This window comes from Bison bison, unplaced genomic scaffold (assembly GCF_000754665.1).
Source record: "Bison bison bison isolate TAMUID 2011002044 unplaced genomic scaffold, Bison_UMD1.0 scf7180017864304, whole genome shotgun sequence".
In the NCBI taxonomy this organism is placed as follows: domain Eukaryota; kingdom Metazoa; phylum Chordata; class Mammalia; order Artiodactyla; family Bovidae; genus Bison; species Bison bison.
This window is the reverse complement of record NW_011494876.1, coordinates 9,354,594-9,372,158: the sequence shown is the minus strand read 5'-3', so window position 1 is coordinate 9,372,158 and position 17,565 is coordinate 9,354,594. Positions and strand designations below refer to the sequence as shown.

Below are 17,565 nucleotides of genomic sequence, written 5' to 3'. Positions count from 1 at the left end.
GGGGAGACCTGGCCCCCGGGGCATGCCCAGCACCTATTTGGGAGATAATTTACTGGGTCCGGGAAAGGGTGCGCAGCCTGCCGAATCCCGTTCCCCCGAGGGCAGCTCCGGGGATCTGTATCCCAACGGGAGAGGGCTGTGGCGACTCCCGAGCCATGGGCAGCAGGAGCTGCCCGGGCGGGCGAGGGCCCGGGTCAGGCGCTTGGAGCCCCAGCCTCGCCTACCAGGCTGACCTTGGGCTTGTCTAGTCCTGCCCAAGCCTCACTTTCCCCGACTGTGGGAGTGAGAATAAGGACGAATCCCCGCGCGCCCAGCAGGTTCTCAGGAAATACGTTTGTGGGCGGATGCTGAGCTTGAAAGAGCAGCAGCCAGCAGTGTGGCCTGAGTCTTTCCTGCAGAAATAGACATGAGAATCTAAATACTAAAAGCATTTTCTGTACTCATTCATCCGTTCAACAGATTAAATTCTTCCAGTCCTCAGGACCCCATAAACTCAGGAATAAAAAAAGTCCCTACACACTAGTTATGAGCTCTTATGAAAGTACAAACCATTATAAAAAAGAAAAAGTTCATCAGCTGCTTTCATGTGCCTGGTGAGGACTTCAGGTGCTTCATCTACTTGCCTTGTGAGGTGTAGGGCTTGTATGGGCCGTCTCAGGAACTGAAGCTTAGAAAGGTGAAGCCAGCCCCCAGATCAGAGGAGAAAGCTCCAGTTCCAGGGCTACATTTCTCCGCAGCCATACCTCCAGTACATGGAGGATCAGGCTCTGAGTGGACCTCCTCACTCTCTCTCCATGGGGAGAGCTCTAACCCCCACCCCCTCATTCCACCTCACAAGGGGTAGGGGGATGTTGAGGGCTTCCCAGGAGGGACCTTCCCTGGCAGCAGCCGCTGAGATGTAGATCTCCCAGTCCAGGCACCAATCCCCTGCACACCCGTCACCAGCACCAGGCGTTCAGACCTTCATCTGGCACAGCTGAGACTTCCTTTATTGCAAACTCCTGTCTCTCCTTTGCAGGCACACAGCCTCCTAGGGCTGTGTGACCTCTCCCTAGCCCACAGCTCACCTTCTGGGCCAGAAACTGACCAATGTTGAGCAAAGGAACTTTCATTCCAACTACAATTCCACTTCATTCCACCACACCTTGACCCCAAACCCAGTGCCTCATGACCCATCCCTTTCCTGTGTAAGGATCACACACCCTGTCCACGACTCCATTTCCAAGGACCTATATCCAGGTCCCTAATCCTCAACCTTTTCTTCCAGGCCTCTTTTGTTGCTCTCCCTCCTCCACACAGTGGAAGATCACTTACTACAGCCAGCCATGTTTATTAGGTAATAATAAAGGGCTTCCACTCCCTCAGCAACCCAGAGCTCGGCAGGCACTTCCACCCCTCAAGTCGACACCTGGTGCTCTACTCAGGCGGCGTTGTCGGAGATAAAATTTCTATTTCCGTTAGATTCCATTTAATGATTGGAGCATCTGCTACATGCCACAGACCATGCCAGACTCTGAACCTCAGCAGTGACTCTGTCACAAGACAGAAAGACATAGTCCCTGACCCCATGGAGCTCACGGCTGATGTGGGAACAGTCAGAGCCATCACTGGGCAGGTTAGGGAGCAGGACGTGGTGAGAGACACACAGGAAGTGCTGGCCCAGATTCGAGCATGGGAAGGCTTCCTGTGCGATGTGGGGCGACAGGGCTGGAGAGGACAGACGTGGAAGCCCAGAGGTGGGAGAACACAGGGCACACTTCTGGAAGCCCATGGAAAGGGGCCTTGATGGCCAAGGTGACACACTAGACCTTGACCATGGAAAGGTCTGGGCAGAGGTGATGGGACTCCACAGCTGCTGAGTGAGGAATGGATGCAGCGGGTCAAAGTCTCCTGGACACAGCAAAGGCAATGTGCATGTGGACTATTACCGGGGATGCACTCCTCAATTTCCTTTGTTTTTCAATTCCGGGTGTCCAGAGATCAGAACAGATCCTCAGGAATATGTAGACCAGAAACAAATCTATGTAAACTCACAACAGTTTATATGCAGTGCTGCATCACCTCCCACCTACTCATGCTTTGGCCCTGCTAGGGGGAGGGTAAGGAGCACTTGGCTCCTGGACTCAGATTAGGAAACTGTTGGGGACACCCAAAGGGAGTCCTGTCATGGGGTGTGTGGAGAGAATAAGCAGGAAATGTGGGTCACTATCCATGGAGTTTGAAAACTGGTGGAGAAACCAGAAGATACTGATGATCAGCCACCTTTTCTCCTTGAAACAGACAGTTCATGAGGGCTCATTCTTGAATTCAGCTCCATCTCCCCTAACTTTGCAAGACAAGGCAGAATAGGACCAAGGCTGTCACCTAAGTCATCAGTTGGGAAAGCTGGGGTGTCTACTGCAGGTCTCCACACCAAAGAGTGAGTGAAGAGCTATAACCGGTGCCAGGTAGGGAAGCAGGGGTGAGGGGCTGGGATGAGGCACCAGGGAGCACAGTTGGAGAAAGCCATCTCTTGAGAAGGCACAAGGGCAAGGGCAAGATGGAGACCACCAACCCGGCCATCGAGGACCCACCAGGTACCTTTAACATTCGTCCTGGGAGATCACACATTTAAAACCCACTGATAATACCACTCATATGACCAATGCTGAGAGAAATATTAAGAATAAGATAAAATCCACCCACAAATCACCACCACCCAGTAATCAGTTCAGTTGCTCAGTCGTGTCCAACTCTTTATGATCCCATGGACTGCAGCACATCAGGGTTCCCTGTCCATTGCCAACTCCCGGAGCTTGCTCAAACACACGTCCATCAAGTCGACGATGCCATCCAACCATCTCATCCTCTGTCGTCCCCTTCTCCTCCTGCCTTCAATCCTTCCCAGCATCAGGGTCTTTTACAATGAGTCAGTTCTTCACATCAGGTGGCCAAAGTACTGGAGCTTCGGCTTCAGCATCAGTCCTTCCAATGAATATTCAGGACAGATTTCCTTGAGGATTGACTGGTTGGATCCCCTTGCAGTCCAAGAGACTCTCAAGAGTCTTCTCCAACACCACAGTTCAAAAGCATCAATTCTTCCATGCTCAGCTTTCTTTATAGTCCAACTCTCATATCCATACATGACTACTGGAAAAACCATAGCTTTGACTAGACAGACCTTTGTTGGCAAAGTAACGTCTCTGCTTTTTAATACGCCATCTAGGTTGGTCATAGCTTCTCTTCCAAGGAGCAAGAATCTTTTAATTTCATGGCTGCAGTCACCATCTGCAGTGATTTTGGAGCCAAAAATATAAAGTCTGTCAGTTTCCATTGTTTCCCCATCTATTTGCCGTGAAGTGATGGGACCAGATGCCATGATCCTAGTTTTTTGAATGCTGTTTTAAGCCAACTTTTTCACTCTCCTCTTTCACTTTCAAGAGGCTCTTTAGTTCCTCTTCACTTTTTGCCATAAGGGTGGTGTCATCTGTGTATCTGAGGTTACTGATACCCAGCAACATCTACTGTTATTTTGTGTGCTTTTTTGTTTTCCATTTAACATATTGTGAGCCTCTTCCTTGTGATAAAACACTCTACAACATGACTGTTAAGAGTCACCTATTGGTCTATGGTATGAATGTGCCTCTTCTTATCAGCAGTCCTGACTGGTACCTGGTTTGATCCTCACTTCTCAGCATCAGGGATAATGCTTAGTGATGAAAATCTTTGCATAACTAACTTTGATACACAGTTCTGGTTATTTCCTACAGAGAAAATGCTAGAAGTGGATTACTGAAAGGAATATTCAAGTCTTCTGCCTTTAGCAGTATTCAGATGCCCCTCCCCCCCACACACACACACTTTCTTTTGAAAAGTGTGGAGCATCCAGTTGATGAAGCAACACTAACCTTCTCCCCCAGGAGATGGTGACACCTATGAAGGAATAAGGTGTTCATCTCAGTGTTCAGACCTAAGCAATGTTCTGCAAGCAGCTAATACAGTAAAAGACTTCTTTCTCTAAAACCAAGTCCCATCTGCTCTCATAATCTAGGCTTGAGGAAGACCTGAGAAGCAAGACCGGGAGGTGGGGTGGAAAGGTAGACAGGTACTTCAGGGCAGGAAATGCCTGGGTTCAAATCCAACGTCGCCCTGCCCTGAAGGTGGGACGTTACCTAAGCCATAAACCCTGCTGGGAGTATGGGACGCGCCCAGGTGGTAGCAGGTGTCCAACTCACAGGGGTGACTCTAAGACACAACAGGTCATCACCAGCCCTAAGTCTACAGTCTGGAGACCGGACCCACAGGGAGTGCAAACTTGAGACAATACAAGCCACTTGGCGGGAGGGATGTGGGACACCCCAGTGGCCCTCAGCTCTGGAGAGCATGGTAAGCGAATGGGGGTCTCACCCCAATTTGCAAAGCAGGAATGGATGCAGTTAACTCCTCTGGGAGGCCTTCTGAAACTCACTAGCAACTGTTACCGCTGACCCTGATGCCAACTGAGACAAATGATGGCTGTGCACACTTGCTGTGTGCCAGGCACTGGACTACCCGGACTATCCCCTCCATCCGCTTCATCCTCACCACCACACCATAGGCAGGTGCGCTGTCATCCCCATCAGACAGAGGAGCAAACTGAGTGCCACGGAGATGAGGTAACGTGCCCTGCTGACTGATCAGTGGTAGGGCTGGGGTCTCAAGCTGGTTAAAGCAGCAAAGTCCAAGTCCAGCCCAGGTGGAAGGCATAAGCAAGGGGCACAGCCTGCCCTCAAGGAGCAGCTGGACTAGGGATTAAGAGGGTCTAGCACATAAACACGGGAGCAGGACCTGAATGAGGGTGGACAGTTGTCAAGGAAGGCCTGACTGCAAAGGATGGCTGGAGACTTCGAGAGGGAGAAGGAAAAGTCTGGCACAGAGGGTCTGGGACAGGACCACACCAGAGAGGACCCTCAAATTCTGCTTTGGTGGCAGAGAAGAAAGAGAAACAGAGAAAAAGAGGTTGGCTAGGAGCCAGGTAATAACTTTGGGGTTCACTTCTGGGCTATCGGCAATTTACAAGTAGCCATTTCCTGTAGTTGGTCCTAGCCAACTGCCTGCAGAACTGAGTCCTACAGGAGACAGGGACTCCACTGTGATCACTGAGGCCCTCTGCTACCCAGACCAGGGCTAACCAGATATCTCTAGGGGATCATACTTTATCACTGTACATCCCTTAACCTGCCCCAGATGACCACATCCCCAAAGGCAAGGGGGCTGTGTACTGGCTTCTGTGACCATAACTCTGCTTGGGCTCACAGTCAAGCCTCACCTCAGCCCCATTTGGTACTGAGCTATTATTTATTTCCCAGATGTATAAACAGTCGTGGAGAAGGCAATGGCACCCCACTCCAGTACTCTTGCCTGGAAAATCCCATGGACGGAGGAGCCTGGTGGGCTGCAGTCCGTGGGGTCGCTGAGAGTCGGACACGACTGAGCGACTTCACTTTCACTTTTCACTTTCATGCATTGGAGAAGGAAATGGCAACCCACTCCAGTGTTCTTGCCTGGAGAATCCCAGGGACGGCGCAGCCTGGTGGGCTGCCGTCTATGGGGTCGCACAGAGTCGGACACAACTGACGTGACTTAGCAGCAGCAGCAGCAGAAACAGTCGTGATTGGCTCAAGTGACCTGCTTAAGAGTCCCCCCAAAAGTGGCAGACTGAGATCTAAGTTCCGGGTACCTGAAACCAAAGCCCCACTTTAATCACAATGATTAAAAAATCTCATCAAGAATGCACAATTATATAACTGTGTGCAGGATCTTCAAGTACCTCAAACTTCAGGTACATAAACCAAAGGCTGCTGCTGCTAAGTAGCTTCAGTCATGTCCGACTCTGTGCGACCCCATAAACCAAAGGCAGGTCCTGCTTATTTTTGCCTTCTGTCACCAGTCATGCTTCGGCCTTTCTCTGCTGAGTCCTGCCTGGCCTGGTCTTGCCCAGCCTGGTGAGAAACATCCATGCTTTATCACCCGTCCCATTCCCTGGAATGTTTTAACCAGCGAGATCAGGAAGAGCAGTCTTCAACCTGAGGACCATTACTTGGTCTCTGCGTTCCCTCCAGCTTCTAAAACTTGGGAAATTCCCCCGACCATGAATTGGCCGTCGGTTAGAGAAACAATCACTGCTTTTGTTCACAGCCAGAGCAGAGTGTGGTAATCCAGCACAGGGACCTTAAAGCAACAAATTCAGAAAAATGTCTGTATCTCTATCAGAGCTGACAGATGATCAGGGGAAAATGAGCCTGGTAAATGGGACGTAGGCAGATCTGAGAACCCAGTCAACTGTTACAGGCTATGTACAGTCAACTTTTAAGAATCCTGCCTTAGTTTGATTTTGTGAGGAGCACCGCCCCCTCCACAAGCCCCGTGCCTTCCTTCCACAACAGTCACATGTAAACCCACCCTCTTCTCTTAGGCAAAGAGATGATTTAACACAGCACCTAACAAAGGTGCTGCGCTTTACCTCCTGGGCTGAAGCTCCTATCTTCTACCCATATCCATAGGGCCCACAAGTAGTCCAAAACCTGCTCTTCCACAGAATAAGAGCCACTATTTACCACACGGCTACTGCTGCTGCTAAGTCGCTTCAGTCGTGTCCGGCTCTGTGCGACCCCATAGACGGCAGCCCACCAGGCTCCCCCGTCTCTGGGATTCTCCAGGCAAGAGTACTGGAGTGGGGTGCATTGCCTTCTCCAACCACACGGCTAGAACTTGCCAAGTGTGGCTGTGGGTGCTTTATAAACCCCAGTTCATTTAAGTCTCACAATAACCTAATGTGGCAGGTATCAGTCCCATCTTGCAGATCAAACAACTGAGGCTCAGAACGATTAGGTGGTTTGCCCATAGTCCCATACTGAGAATGAGGTAGAATCGAGATGGCAGGGATCATGTATACCTTATTCATTACTACATCTCCAATACATATTTTAGGCTTTCAAATAAATATTGTAAAAAGATTTTATTACCTATAAATATGAAAGATGGTGTAAAAACCCTCTAGAAAGAGGCCAGGGAGCCAAGCCTAGTGATCTTGCATTATTTTTCCTTAATCTCAAAGACCCCATTTGAATTTTATCTCCTTGCAAAAGGCCTTACACCTTGTTTCTGTCTGTCCTGCCCTTCATTCTATCTCCACTATTCTTGAACCACTTCTGATTTTGTTCCTCTCAACTGAGAAGACAGGGTAGCGGGTAGGGGAGGAAAATATCTTTATTGAGTCCTTTATTAAGGGCTCACTATGCCCAAGACGTGCATGCACGCTCAGTCATGTCTGATTCTTTGCGACTCCATGGACTGTAGCCCGCCAGGCTCCTCTGTTCATGGGATTCTCCAGGCAAGAATACTGCAGTGGGTTGCCATTTCCTCCTTCAGGGGTTCTTCCCAACCCAGGGATCGAACCCGTCTCCTGCATTGGCAGGTGGATTTTTTACCACTGTGCCACCAGGGACACCCATGCCTGAGACAGTGAAGGTATAATTTACATCTCCTTCCTCATCTACCTGCTTATTGCTTGTAGCCTCTTATTCAACTAAACCTAAATTAAGTGTTCCCTAATTAAAGCCTGCAAAGGGAAGCTGGTCTTTGCTACCTAAAGTTTGCATTTCTAAAACAAAGTAAATAAAACCAGTGGTGAGGTCCCACAGATGTTGGCAACTGTATGAACCCAAAGCAGATATAAAAATGGACTCTTGCTTTCTAATACCATGGTAAAAATTAGGGCTTCTCATGCTGTCCAAAGAGGATTTTCTCACCACTAACAGGAAAGAGGTATTCTGCAGCATCTGCCTAATGAAATCCTTCCAATAGAGTCCTTTTAGATCCATCTGCTTAACCTCTGAACCAGCTGTACTCTCAATATGTGGACTAAGGGGGGAACCAACTCGCCATAACTTGCTACTCAAGGTTTTTTCTTCTTAGAAATTATGTTGAGAGACAGTACAGCCCATTGGTTAGGAATGAGGATGATTCAATCAGATGTACGAATCCCAATGTCGCTGACTTCTTGTTTGTGCCCTCAGCAAAGCTACCCCATTTCTGGGTGTCAGAATCTCAAAAATGAGGCCCCAAAGTTGACATAAACCAGGGATATAACTCAGAGCACATGGCACACAGAAGATGAGACACCTCACATCAGAAGAATGAACAGGCACCTTTTTCTTTCTGAATGACAGGAAATTTGTGGCTCCCAAATTTCAGCATCCATCAACTTCTTTTCCAATTTCTTCAAAGAAAGTCCATTGTTCTGAGAGTCATATTTCTCCTTGAGGTAAGTGTCCCTGCCCCTGTTCCAGACACCGATGAGACAACAGGCATCTGACCGACGGAGGGTGGAGTAAACGATCAAGGGCAGCAGGTTCCTTTTCCTGCAAGTATAAGACAGACCAGCCATCCTGGCCTCCTCACCCTGGGTAATCTCTCTCCCTCTCAGAATAAGGGCCCACAGAAAATTGTGCTAGGAACCCCAGCTATTCAGGAAACAGAAAACATGACCTAGAATAATGAGCCACCACAATCTTAAAACAAAACATTTTATTTGATGCAGAGATGCTAGGGTACAAAAACAACATTCTGCAGATGTCGCCTGTGGACACTATCACCTATTTACAGTTATGTACAAATCAAATAAGACAGTAACATCTTCAATGTAAAAACACAGCATGCTGCTACAGTCTGCTGGTCAGTGCTCACTATTCCACCAAACCTCACAAAGGAGAAACTTAAAGATGAAACAAAGACAATGGCAATAACCACTGTTCCACAGGCTTTCCCCCCAGACAAACAGGGAGCTTCTGCAGTGAAAAACAAAACAGTGAAAATAAAAGTCATCTACTCTCTAAATGAATACATTTGGTTTTTACAAAAGCTTTTGCTCTCTCCAGACTCACTACATCTTTTTCTTGAGACAGAAAATAACCACTTATTAAAAATAACATGCTTACACATTAGCGTCATCCAACGGTAATTATTTTTTGGCTAATGACAGGAGCGGCCAACTTTGTCTTTGTCACATACAAACAGAAGATAGCTTCTTTGAATCTTCTCCACTGAAATTTTCTTTGATAAAAACATCAGATACACAGTCATAATGGTTTGCTTTTGTCAGGCATCTGCTTGTACAAACCACAGTGCTTGGTCGACCTGGAGCCATGGCTCCAGCCCTTTAGAACACGGACATGTTCCTTGCAGAGTCTGTGGTCCTCACTGAATTTTGGAGAGGAGTCGAAGAGCAGGAGGGAAGGCAACTGCCCAAAGGGGCCTCACTCGACCTCTTAGCAAATTAGCCCTTAGCAACTGCTATCTTGTCTGTGGCTAAAGTCTGCACCATTTAATAATACTATGAGTCATGAATTAAAGGTGACATATACAGATATATAAAAACAGAATCCAAAATTGGAAGGGAGGGGTGGTTGCCACTCAGATAGTAAGAGCTGGTCTTGAAGGGTATCTTGAAGCAGCTCAGGAATGACATCAGACACATCAAGAATAAGCACCAAGTGTTTGAACACACAAGGGAAAAAAATAACAAACCCACATATGATAGAGGACTACTGCTGAGAAAAAAAATGTAGTAAGCAACCTTCAAAATGAACACAGGTGATATACCACTTTTTAAAAAGTGTCTTTATACTTCTAAACAGTAAAAGAAGCTGGGTACGTAAGAATTTCTGTTAATCCCCATCCTGAGCTTGGCTTTCACAAGGCACCAATGTGAATAAGGCAGCACATTCTATTTGGGCAACTAAACTGAGTGTGAAGCTGAGAAACAGAAGGGCAGTGAAAATTATTAAGCCCCTGGAAAACAAGAGCTGTGAAGAATGAGTAGCGGTGGGATTATTTATCACCGGAATAAAAATACTAGAGGGATGATTTCACTGTGGTTTTCAAATACATGGAAGGTGAGCAGCTGTTCTTTTTCCACTACACGCTGAACAAAAGAAGGCTGGTTTGAATTTCTATAAGGAAGATGTACAAAGAACTATCTGATCAGCAGGGGAGGTTACAGAAGCTCCTTCGCTGAAAATCCAGAATCACATCCACAGCCAAATGACTGAAATAATTCATGCACAACCCTTTTTGTTTGACACTAGATGGGCACCTGCCAGATAATCCAAACTTTCTCTCACCCCCAAAGCTCTGCTATCAGCATGAAAGCTATTGGCTTACAGTCTATGATCTCCTTCTGTTTATTTTAACCCTAAACCTGGAAAGGAGGTGATACAGCAAGGATGACCCAACTCCATGAGGACTCCTGACTGGTATCTCCGTATTCTGTCACAAATCTCCAAAACAGATCAATTCACAAGTTATTTAAAACTGAAGACGGAGCAAATGCCTGGCTCTAGTGGATACTCAGGACTCCTTGCCCTGCTCTCCACAATGTCTGCTTTCCTCATTAGGGCTTGGCCTAAGCTCAGCATTAAAAAAGTGATTTAATTCATCCAAAAAAGTGATTAAGCCAAGAGTTAAAACTATAAATAAGGACCTTTAAGGTGTGGAATTTAAATGAAACTATTCCAAGTGTCACATTTTTTAAGTGAGGAGAAATCTGATTTTGAAATTAACAATTGCTTTGCCTTTTTCTTAAAACATATTAAGTATGAAGAAGCAATCAAAAGATCTCAAATGTATTCACAATCATAGCAAATTTCTTTAGGGAAGCAATGGGTAAAAAAAAAAAGTAATCTAACTTCTGGCTGCATTTAGCAAGAGTATTTTCTTGTGGCACCAGACATATGTAATTACCATGGATGCCTTTCTTTTCAAATTTTCTAAAGCAGATGTGGCAAACTGATAGCTAGTGGGCCAAATCAGGTCCACCCATGGGTTTCCTGAATTCAATTAAGAATTTTATTGCCCATACTAAAAAAAATAATCAGATTTTTTTCATGTAAAACTCCCAGATTCCCAGTTTCTCTTGAAAAATGGGACAATCAGGAAACACTATATGGTCACAACTGGCTGGAGTGGCTGCTCCCTGTAGTACAGCACAAGGGTGTCTGCTGGCCACAGTCTCCACCAGGCCCCACTGTCTCTCTGAGCCCGAGAAGGGTTTGTCACCATACCTTATTTATCACTATACTTGCTACAGGGGGGCCTCCTGAAGGAACAGCATTTGTTAAATAAGAACAGACTCTTTCCCAACAATATCAACTAGAAAAGGCTCATAATCTTCTCATTGCCATTGTCCACCTCTCTCCAATAAAGACAGGGTAATTCCTCTCTCCTTAAGAGAACCCACTTAGTGTTGAGCTGGTTGCGGACTGCAGAGTTTTCTCTCTTTAGGGAGGAAAGTGTGTCATTTCTTCACCAGGAATTTAAAAAAAAAAAAAAAAGCTTTTTTCTTCCTTTGCTTCTTTTAAAGGAAAAGACAACTCAACTCTGAACTTCTGATCTGGGACTATCTCAATTATTATTGTGTCAACCAAAAACTCTTTGTTTCATGACTTTTATGGCCTCTCTCACATTGGGCTCAAAATTCTGTTACCTGGCTAGGTCACTCACTGAAGTCCTGGGACGTGGGCCTGGATGACTTCTGATTATCTGGAGATCAACGTCCCTCACAGGCCCAGGCCTCAGTTCTCCAAAAGACTCCTGCCCCTGTATGACTGGGCTGGGCCCATCCAGGCAGTCCCTACTGCTTGTAGCTCATCTCAGAGAAGAACACACCTTTGCCTGGGCCTTCACCCACCTGGTCATGCTCTAAGAAAAGCCGACTGTGCCAAATGCTAAGGTGTCATGTGTGTCAGACGTGTAGTGCATCGGTGAGTCGAGATAAACAACTGGCTCCCTCATTTCAACTACCTGCTCTTCCCAGTTAGCTGAAGGAAGCCAGGACCTACCTCTGGTCTCCGGTACAGAGGATACCACCTATCTGAGCTACAGAGCCTTTTACTCTAGGAATAAAGGCCCTTCATTGAGTTCAATCCCATATTTGAATTCTTGGTTCCCCAGCATCTGAAAGCCTGTGACTTCTGAACCTTTATCTGAATTCTGTCCTATCATTTCCACCATCCAGGACCATTCGTGAGTCAAAAGCACCTCTGCATAAAACGTTTTGCATTAATCTATACAGCAACCATTCCCACTTTCAGCATGAGATGGGGAGGGTTTAAAAAAAAAAAAGTGAAAGTAATAAGACAACCCTAGAAAAGCTGGACTTCTCAACTATTCAGAGCTGGGCATTCACACTGTCCTTTTCATTACTTGGTACAAAAGTTTGATTTTGCTGAACATCACAATCTTTAGTATTTCAAAATAAGTACCTAAACCCTAAATTCACACTAAAGCATCACTTGATTTTTGGCCAAGCAGTTTTTCCTTTCCATTTTCACAGTGAGTTTACTTAGCAAGCTCTCTGCCCATGCTCATGGAGCTCAGCTGATGCTTCTTCTCTGGTCTTTCACTCTGTTACTGGGGCCAGTTTCTCAGAGATGCCTTGTTTCACATACAAAGCTGAACATCTATCCTAAGGCAGCTCCTAATGGCACCTCTGGGGCATGCACCATTTCTTGACTTCAGTAAGAAATCACTCTGAAAATGTTTCCAAGTGCATTTTCATACATTAATAAGACTGCCCCATCTCCTTCACAGAATGGATGCCGACAATGGAATGGCAGGACACTCACGGGAGGGCAGAAACTATGTTCATCTTGGATTCCACAGTGACAGCATGGAACATCCCTCCTCCAACAAGATGCTTGGTCTTACAGGGGAGACAGTTCTGCAGCCCACTTGTCTCTCCCTCAGAGCAGCTGCAGGAAACTCGATGCCAGAGAACAGACGAGCATGTTCTTCTCCCAAGAAGCTGCCAGCTGCCTTTACAGAGCAGGCAGTGTGGTATTTGCATCAAAGATACACACAAACCTCTTCTTTCCAGCAAGGGTGCAAGCCTTCGCTTCCCCACCTGCTGGGCGTGAACCTCGAAGGAAAAGTCCTCCCCTCCCCACTTCCCCACACCCCACCTTAGGATGCTTCTCAGTGTCCGCCCCCCGTCAATATTGGTCCTATTTTGTGAAGGAGTGAAAATCAGGGTCCCTGGTATTGGTGCCAAAATCCAACAGCATTTATGAAAAAGGTAGAAAAAGATATTCACTCCCCCTTCAGGTCATGGAGAGGGAAAAGGAACAACTATTTTCCCTTTGGAAACAAAAATTCTGTACAGAAGTCACTCATAAAAACAGAACATATTACTTCTCCCTTTTAAAGCAAATTCTTTCCTCTTAAGCTCTCAATGCCTATTTTTGGTAGAGTGAAGTATAAGAGAGAAATTTTTAATTGGGTAAGTCAAACAAAAAGAAAATGAAACCTTATTCACAGGCTAGGGTTGTGAGGGAAGTACTTTAAGATTCAAGAATTTAATGATTTCAGGTCCCATGTCTTCTCTAGACAATACTTAAAGAGCACATTCATCTTTGTAACAATACCTTCCTTTTCACCTTCTTAAAAAGGTTTGTCATTAGGCAAAACAAGTTCAGCAGATTAACTGGCTACCACCTCCACATACTGCTGTTTTGTCAGTGGATTCTCATCCCTAATTTTCTGTTCAGAGCTTTAGACTAGAGATCAACCAAAACACAAATTACAACTTTGGTGAATACAGCCCAGTTAGGTATCAGTTTCTTAAAAATAAACATTTAGGCACCAACATCTGAGATTCAACAAAGTAAGTATAAGCCAGGGAAACTTGGTGGGCAGACCTGGCCCCTGCGTGATGCCTACTCAGATCAAGATGTGGCCCCAGTGCCCTCTGCAAATTGACCAACCCATCTCAGAAAGAATGGTCTAGATGGTCATTGGCCTGGCCCTGAAGCCCCCTCCTTGGCCAGACATGTCCCCCACTAATATATAAGACTCATTTTTATGAAAAATGACTGTATATTCAGTTACCTTCTTGACCTCTGACTCCAGAGCTTTTTTTTTTAAACACCCATGGCATTGTAAATGGCACTGTAAATTCCATACCAACAATGGAAAGAGGCATTATCTTTAACTACATGGATTCCATAGAGACTGGCACTTGACTTCTGTGGCTGTAGTGGCATCAAAAGTGCTTTTTCCACAAAGCATTTCAAATCAAAGCAGCCAATAGCTAACTGGCAAAGTTTGCACAGATAAATTAAGTCTGAATGATCAGTACGGGTATTTTCCTGTTTCTTCCCTACCTCCCAGAATTGGCTCTAGTCCAAAGTCTGACCTAACATGGCAAGCTGTTGTCAGACATTATGGACATGACTTTCACAGTTCCACATGGTTTCAGAGAACTGGAGACTCTGCCAATATATTTGGTAGAGAATAGAGAGGCAAGGAGAGCAAGTACTGGCCAGGATTTCGCTCTGAATATCCTTGTAAGAGACCTCAGCTCCAAGTGGGCCACATACCCAGAGAGATGAGCTGGGGAACCAGAGAGAGGCGGCAGCTAAAGTGGCAATGCTTAGACTCTTCCATTCTGTTACAAAGGGGCGACCGTGTGGAGTTCACCAGTGTAGCTGCAGCAACCAGGTTCTGCTTTGCACGCCCCTGAGGCAAGGAGCTTGGAAGGAAGGGCAGGAGGGTCTTCCTCACCTAAGAAAAGAAGAGAGGGCAGAGTCGCATGTTACTCCTGGGTGCTCAGGCCAGAATGAGGCTGGATCTGGGTTTGCACCATGCACTTTGCACAAGTGAGGTAGGCATCCCCACCGGCTCAAGGCTGGGCATTCTCATCCTGCCACCAGATTCCAGTTCCCTCAGCTGAGGGGCCAGGTATGCATGCATGGACTCCAAAGGGTTATAGGCACAGTAAGAGCAGCTCCAGACAGCATCCTGTGGGGGGCTCCCTGGGGAAGCAGGCCCTTCTACCAGAGCCTGTGTTGAGCTAGAATGGAGAGAATACTATGCCGCATGAACTCCTGGGTCAATACATGTGGCTTTAAAGATATTGGCAAGGTGGGGAGTGGTGAACTCTACAAATCTACAGGTCCACAGACACTCATCCAACACACTTGGGACCCAATGTGTTTCAGTATCTACACGTTTTCAGTTTAGAAAGGCGAGCTAATGCACATACTGTATGTTACATAACATGGTACCAGGCAGCTCACCATAATTTCTTATCAGTATTTCTGTAGCTCACACACCTGAACAGTCCCATTACCTGGGAGGCTACCAATGTAGTTTTGTTACTTCCCATAACGTTCGACTGACAAAACTGCAGCAAAATTAGCAAAAAGCTTCTCCTGGATTCTGGAATCCTAGAGCAAGGCTGTGGCCTGCATCAGGAACCCAACCCACCGAACCACCAGCTTCCCGCTCCCCGCGCCTCACCCAGGCCTGAGGAGGACGACACGCTCTCCGTCAGCGAAGACGTCTCCGTCTGATCTGCGGAGAGCCCTTCCATCAGGGGCAGGGACAGCTCAGACGAGGGCACAGACGAGTCATAGATGCCCGAGTCCCGCGGCATGTCCGAGGGCCCAGCAGCTTTCCCCGCATGCAGCAGGGGCCGCAGAACAGCACTGGCGCCTGCAACAACGGGTCCAGCCTCCACGTCTTCCTCAGGCCCGAACTGCGGGCCCTCAGAGTGCGAGTCGGCAGGTGTCCCAGGGCCCGCCGACTCGGCCTTGAGGCTGAATTCATTCTCGGGCCCTGGCTTGCAGAGGACTTCGTTTAAAACCAAGCCCGAGTCAAACTTCTCCAAGACCGGCTCTCGGTAGCGGAGAGGAGGCGGATGCAAAGGAGAGAACTGCTTCTCAAACCAGTCAGGCTCCTCATCGATAAACTGGTGCATGTTGCAAATGGCGACGTACAGGGAGCGGCCCGACTTGCTCCGGAAGTAGTTCCTTCGGCTAACCCGTCCCGGCTGCAGCCCGGGCTCTGGCAGACTGCGGTCCTGGGAGTGCAGGTGGGAGCAGAGCTGGGGCAGATGGTCCATGAGTTTGTACTTGGTGCTCAGGTCCAGGACGCCGGGAACGTCTCCTTCACAGGAATAATCGAAGTAGACGGCGATGAACTTGCTGAGCGCGGTGGATGAGCTCTGTTTGGCCTGGTGGAGCTTCTCGGCGATGGCAGACACCGCCACCAGGAAAAGCTCCCCTTTCCCCGAGCCTCGGCCGCCTCCTTTGTGCTTGTAGTTCTTCTTGTCCACGAAGTATTTCATGCCTTTGGAACACACCACGATGATGAACTGGGACTCGTGGATCTTCTGGATGACCCATTCTCTCTGCCGTTCCCTGCAGAGGCTGAAGTCTTCCCACAAGTCCAGAGCCACCTGGAAAGAGAACAGGTAACCTCACTCACCTGTACAGCTTGGAGAGTCGAGTGACAAGATGGGCAATGTTACAAGAAGGGCTCATCGTCTGCCCCAAATCTCTGCTATGTGCAGGCTCCAGGCCGCCCAACTCCAAGAAACAGCTAACATTCCATGGGTGACCGACCATCAAGCACCAGGCCCTGTGCATCATGTCCTCATTTTCGCATACTGTGGGCTCATTACCATTCCCACCCTACAAGTGAAGACAGAAGTTCAGAGTATCTGACAACCTGCCTAAGTCACACATCACATGTGAGGCCTCCAGTGGACTTAGAGTGTGATGGTGAGCATGGAAAACAGAGGAAATGAGGGAGGCTCTATCTAATGAGTGAGGCCACCTGGATGGGGGTAGATCCTGAAGAGAGAACTGGAAGGTGGTAATAGAAGGGTGTGGGTGAGGGATCTCAAAGTAGGCTTGGAAATGGAGTTCATGTCTGGATGCCAGAGTACTGCACACAGCCCACTCATGCTGCCAGCTGACTCAACAACAGATAGTATGAGTGACAAAGAGGGCCTCCCTGGCCACTCTTGCAACCCTGAGGTCAGCCCTGCTGTTTACCAGGTGATTGGTGCATGGAGAGAAGGGTGAGGAGCTGCAGTAACACCGCCATCTGGTTCACTCACTCATAGAGACTGCCATCTCTCACCATGACTTCTCAGCAATCAACAGGACCACAGCCCTACCAGGCCTTTAACCCAAGGGGAGGTCTGGGAGGGAGTTGGGAGTGGAGCACTGACAAAGTAAGACCACAGGACATGTGTGGCCCCTCAGAGGGCTTCACTTTCTCAGACCATCTTCATCTGATTCTGCTGCAAAGTCTTTTGGCAATTTCATTTGTAGTTCAGAAATTAATTCCCAATGCCTATGCCCAACTGTGGCAGCCACAGTCTCTTATGGAGGAAAGGGTTCTGAAATGACTTTGACTTCCTTTTTTGCTCTAAGGTATTACCAAAGGGAAGAAAATCCCCAATATCTACCTACTTGCTGAAAATAATCCTGAATTGTCTTCAGTTCAGTTCAATCACTCAGTCGTGTCCGACTCTTTGTGACCCCGTGAATCACAGCACGCCAGGCCTCCCTGTCCATCACCAACTCCTGGAGTTCACTCAGACTCACGTCCATTGAGTCGGTGATGCCATCCAGAGCCATCTCATCCTCTGTCGTCCCCTTTTCCTCCTGCCCCCAATCCCTCCCAGTATCAAAGTCTTTTCCAATGAGTCAACTCTTCGCATGAGGTGGCCAAAGTACAGGAGTTTCAGCTTTA

At 47.5% G+C, this 17,565-nt stretch overlaps 1 protein-coding gene across 1 annotated transcript in view; it reads right to left on the bottom strand.

Moving 5' to 3' along the window:
- Nucleotides 1-8,536: 8,536 nt before the first annotated feature.
- Nucleotides 8,537-17,565, bottom strand: part of IL17RD (interleukin 17 receptor D) — a gene marked incomplete at its 5' end in the record, with an annotated part of 68,180 nt that continues 59,151 nt past the window's right edge. The window contains 2 exons of the mRNA XM_010851930.1: nt 8,537-14,580; nt 15,319-16,258. Of these exons, the coding sequence (XP_010850232.1) occupies nt 14,468-14,580; nt 15,319-16,258 (1,053 nt within the window). The remainder of the gene's footprint in view (nt 14,581-15,318; nt 16,259-17,565) is intronic.